The following is a 4,859-nucleotide window of genomic DNA, read 5'->3' as shown; positions in this document are numbered from 1 at the left end:
TTGACTGTTGATTATATTTTCCTTGTAACTTTTCTATAGGGTTTGATATTTTTGAAATAAAAAGTTAAGGGCTCTTCAAAATCCAAGCGGCCTTTTCCGTTCTGTCTGGTTTAACATCCCTAGAGTAAGCCACCTTGTCAGTTAAAGATACAGTTGTGTAACTAAAGAGGGAGTTAATGGTGAGGATATCTTCCAAAAACTATTGTAATTATTTACATAAAGAAGAGAACATTGCAGTTATCTTTTTGTGCCACTATAAACTTGATTCAGATCTTTTGTAGGCAGCCTGATAAGGTGGAGTTTGGGGCCAGCCAGGGCTAAATTTCGATCCTGGCTGGTTAAACTGTTTAGCCTTGTTGTGACTCAGTTTCCTCATTGCAGGATGCAGAAAATAAGTACTTGGTGTGATTGTTGTTTTGAATTGTTATACACATGGTGTTTACGGAACCGGGCTTCAATTTATATGCAAAACCTTTATCCTACTTTGAATGCTATCTGTATCTTTCCCTTCTTTACACTCGTGCAATCCTGGAGGGCAGGTAGAGGTGAGAGAGAAAACGACTTCTCCAAGGTCACACTGCGAATCGCGGACCCAGGTTTCCTAGCTTTTGGTCGTGTGCCCTTTCCACGCCCGCCGGAGAGGAGGAAGCGGCGCTCATGGGGATGCAAGGATGTAGAGGAGCAAAGGGAGAGAAGAGGCCGCGGGAAGAGAGGTGGTGCGAGACCTGCGGAGTCGCCGGCCAAGGAAGGGCGCATGGAGAGGCGGGCGGCGCGACCGGCCGGGGTGCGGAGGAGAGAGGCCGCGGCAGGGAGGGAGGGTCTCGCGGGCCGGGTGCCCGGGAGAGGCGGGCGGCCTGGGCCAGCCGCAGGGGCGCAGGAGGCGGAGGCCCGGGCCGCGGGCTGGGACCGGGGAGGCCGAGGGCCAGCGCGGCCACGGGCGGCGGCCACTCCTGCCCAGGTGGGTGGGGCGGGGGCGGGGGCGGGGGCGCGGGGCGAGCTGCGCGGGGGTCTCGACCCCCGCGGCCGGCGGGTGGGGGCGGGGCGGGGGCGGGGCCGGCCGGGGGCGGGTCTTGCTGGGCCCCCGCGGGAGCGGCGGCGGCGGCGGCGCAGGCGCGGTTCCTGCCTCCTCCCGGCCGGCGGAGCGAGTGGAGGCTGGAGCCCGGCTCGTCTCGGCGCTCGCGTAGCCGCCGCCGCGAAGCCCCCCGCCCCGCTTCCGCCGCGTCGGAATGAGCTCCCGGAAAGGTGAGTGGCCCGCGGCGCGCCCCCTCCTCGCCACGCGGCCGGCCCGGGCGGGCGGCCCGACCGTTAATATGTGTCTTCTCTTCCCCCAGTGCTGGCCATTCAGGCCCGAAAGCGGAGGCCGAAAAGAGAGAAACATCCGAAAAAGTGAGTCCAAGCTGCGCTTGTCCCCGGTCCCCACGCCCGCCCCGTTGGGGGCGCCCGCGACAGCGCAGGGGAAAGTTGCCGGGGTTCTCGGGCCGGCTGGCGGGCTGGTCCCCTGGGACGCCGGCGCTCGGCTCCTGTGCCCCGCGGGCGGCCCGGGGGGAGGGGCGGCGGCGGGGGAGGGGCGCGCGGGCTGCGGCCGGTTCCCGAGCATCCCGGAGCCTCGACCCCGCGCCTTCTCGTCCCGGGTCACCGCTGGCGGGCGGGAGACCGGCGGGGAGGCGTCGGGCGGGGCGTGCGCACCCCTTCTCTGCGCGCCGAGCTGGCCCGGGGGTCGCGGCCCCTCCCGGGAGGGGCCCCGACGTCCGCCGCCCGGCTCCGGCGCGCCGGGTGCTGGCGTGCGGCGGCTGCGCGGCTCCCACCTGAGCCGCGGGGCGGAGGAAGCGGAGGGGCCGAGTGTGCGCGAGGGCGAGTGTCTCGCCTCCCCTTCCTCCCCGGCCCCCGCCTGTCGGCCTTTCTGCTGAGAACCGGAGCTGGTTGTCAAGTGGTTCGCCTCGGGCGTGTTCCTGGCGCGAGTTCAGCCCCGAGACCTGTGCATTTCGGCTCTCGGGTTTGGATTCGAAACTTTCCGCTCGGGTCGATGGTGACTTGGGTGCGCGGCGGGCGCCTGGGTCGCGGGGCTGAGCAGGGCGGTGGGCGTGTGCGCGGGGGGGGGGCTTGGGGCGTGGGGCGGGAGCCCGGCAGGGTGGAAAACGCGCCCGCGCGGGCCACCTCCAGCCTGGCCGCGCACCCAAGCCGGGCGGCAGCTGCCCAGAAGCCTTTCCTGGAGAGCTGCTCCGAGACCGCACAGCGCCGCCGCGTCTTCTCTTCCACTCCTCTCTTAATTTTTTTGATTTACCAGCCGTTCAACATCGTTACCTCGTTCTCTGGATTAATTGCTTTGCTCTTCTGAGCAAGAATACTCTATGTGGCATCTTTGGTTCGGTGGGGAACGAGAGTCCAGCATCATCTTTAATAAAATCTGGAAACATTTTTGGTTGTTTGTTTCCTTTGGTGGGTACCTCGCAGCACTCTCAGGCTTTTTTCCCGTTGTTGGCCTTGGTCCCTACCTGGAGAATTTCATACCCATGGTTGGCTTCTAGGATAACCGGCTAAGTCATTATTAAGTTATAGTACAGGACGACAGGACTTTGTTCATTTAAAAGGAACATAATTTGAAAGTATTTTTAGGGCTTCACAAAATGTGGAGAGTGACATAAAAATACCTGTCTTAAAAAAAATAGAGTAAGGGGAAAGGATTTACTAAGGACATGAAGAACTAAATTGGTGAGTAAAAATTGGATGTTGAATTCGTCGGATGTTAAAATGGAATGGATTTTTGGTAGTTTTAGATGCTTTTAAAAAAATCAGTCCTAGTTTTCAAGTGAATTAGAACCTTAAATTTGAGATTTCTTTTGGTGAACCATGGACGTTTACCCAGTGGTAAGGAGAACTGTAATGTTTAGGATTCTGAATGAGTACAGGTATTGGTTGACTTACGACCTATGCAACTTACGACCATTCGACTTTACGACCACAATCACTAGCCACGACTGCTCCGCATCTGGCAGCGCAAACGTTGCCCAGCTGGGCGTATGACAGTGCGGACCAGCTTCCGGCAGCACTACCATCTCCGTGTGCGTATAGCTTACTCAACTTACGACCAAATCATGTTAGGACCGGTCTGCCGGTCCCAATCGTGATCGTAAGTTGAGCACTAGCTGTACTGGGTTTTAATCACAGCTTTCAATTCAAAGAATTGATTTAATTCCACGTAGTTTGTTATATTCAGAAACATAAAAAGAAGTGGAAAAGGTATGACCCCAGTGTCAGAGATGGCTGTATGTGCATGTATGTACAAACAGACCAGGTATGTGTGCATGTTACCTATGCATACATGTAGAAGAACAGTTCTAATTAAGTCAGTATGTGGTTTTTGTTTTCATATATTAGGTTATGATTTTCCTAATGGCCAAGGGCCTTTGTGGTGGGCCACAGTTTGGTATGTGGTATGTTTATGAAGACTTGGTGAATAGCCAGTTACTGTACTCAGCTTTTACTCTCACAGATTAATCTGCTTTCTCCCGCTGTGTGTTGTGTATATGTGATAGAATTTGAGGCTGCTAGGTAACGGGACCAGCCCAGTTATATAACTGATTGAGGCAATACCATTTTTCACAAGACGTTATTTTATTTTTCATTTTATTTATTTATTTTGAAACAGTTTCACTCTTGTTGTCCAGGCTGGAGTGCAATGGCCTGATCTCGGCGCATTGCAACTTCTGCCTCCCGGTTTCAAGCAATTCTCCTGCCTCAGCCTCCCGAGTAGCTGGGATTACCGGCGCCCGCCACTGCACCCAGCTAATTTTTTTTTTTTTTTTTTTTGTACTTTTTAGTAGAGATGGGATTTCACTGTTTTGGCCAGGTTGGTCTCCCAACTCCTGACCTAAGGTTATCCACCGGTCTTTTCCTCCCACAGTGCTGGGATTACAGGCGTCAGCCACAGCTCTTGGCCTGAATCAAGGCATTTAAAAGAAGTGTTTGATGTTACTTATTTATTCATGTATTCAATGGGTATTTACATGTGTTTCTTTGGAGATGGTGATAGAGCTTTGAACAACACAAAGCTCCTTGCAAAGCTACCATTCTTTGGACGTTTGGGGAAAACCACAAAGAGGATGGCAGAAGATAATTTCAGACAGGGCTAAGGGATATGAAGAAAATTAAGATGGGGCATCTTGAGTAATAATGATAGATGATGTTTGAACACTGCCAGTCACTCTGCTGATTGCTTTACATGTACCTTGTTGACAACCCTATGAGGTAGGCACTGTTATTACTGATATTTTACAGATGAGGAAACAGGGATACAGCAAGAGTAACATTAACATGCCCAGTTGTTAAGTTGAATCCAGGCAGCCCAGGACCAGAGTCCACACTGAACTCTCTGAGAGGTGACATTTGAGCAGGATCGAGAATGAGGAGGAGGTGCAGTGTGGCAGAGGCCCTGGGGAGGAATGGGCTGAAAGTATTCGAGGAACCCAAAGGTCAAGGTGTCTAGAGTGGTCTGGAGAGGTTGACGGGAGGCAGGAGTCAGAGCATATCTGCCCTCACAGGCCATTGGAGGCTTACATGTGGAAGGGACAGGTTCTGATTCCTGTTTTAAAAAGAGCATGGCTGCTACCGGGAGGGTAGATTGTGGGGAAGGGGATAGCAGTGGAAACAGATCTGGCCTGCAGTAGCACATGGGAAACAGGCCACACGGTTGAGTGTGCAAGGAGTGGCACCTGAGAAGTAAAAGGATCTCCAGGACACTAGTATTTTCAGGGTACTCCGCATTTTACAGACAGCTCTGACAGGTTAAGGCCACATAGTAGCTTCATTTGAATCAGAATTCAGGTCTCCTGAAGCCCTATTTTTGCTTTTTTTTTTTTTTT

At 54.0% G+C, this 4,859-nt stretch overlaps 1 protein-coding gene across 10 annotated transcripts in view; it reads left to right on the top strand.

Moving 5' to 3' along the window:
- Nucleotides 1–367: 367 nt before the first annotated feature.
- Nucleotides 368–4,859, top strand: part of SRPK2 (SRSF protein kinase 2) — a 277,462-nt gene continuing 272,970 nt past the window's right edge. For 3 of the 10 annotated variants that reach the window (XM_017506263.2, XM_037730554.1, XM_017506261.2), the window contains exons 1-2: nt 1,109–1,242; nt 1,332–1,386. In XM_017506263.2, coding sequence (XP_017361752.1) covers nt 1,227–1,242; nt 1,332–1,386 — 71 coding nt within the window. In that variant the 5' untranslated portion in view covers nt 1,109–1,226. Of the gene's footprint in view, nt 785–1,104; nt 1,243–1,331; nt 1,387–4,859 lie in introns of those variants that run through there. The other 7 variants (XM_017506255.2, XM_017506252.2, XM_017506256.2 and 4 more) reach the window with 6 other exon arrangements.

The sequence above is a fragment of the Cebus imitator genome, unplaced genomic scaffold (genome assembly GCF_001604975.1).
Source record: "Cebus imitator isolate Cc_AM_T3 unplaced genomic scaffold, Cebus_imitator-1.0 Scaffold352, whole genome shotgun sequence".
Taxonomy (NCBI): domain Eukaryota; kingdom Metazoa; phylum Chordata; class Mammalia; order Primates; family Cebidae; genus Cebus; species Cebus imitator.
Note: the sequence above shows the minus strand (reverse complement) of the source record. Positions and strands in the feature narration are given on the sequence as shown.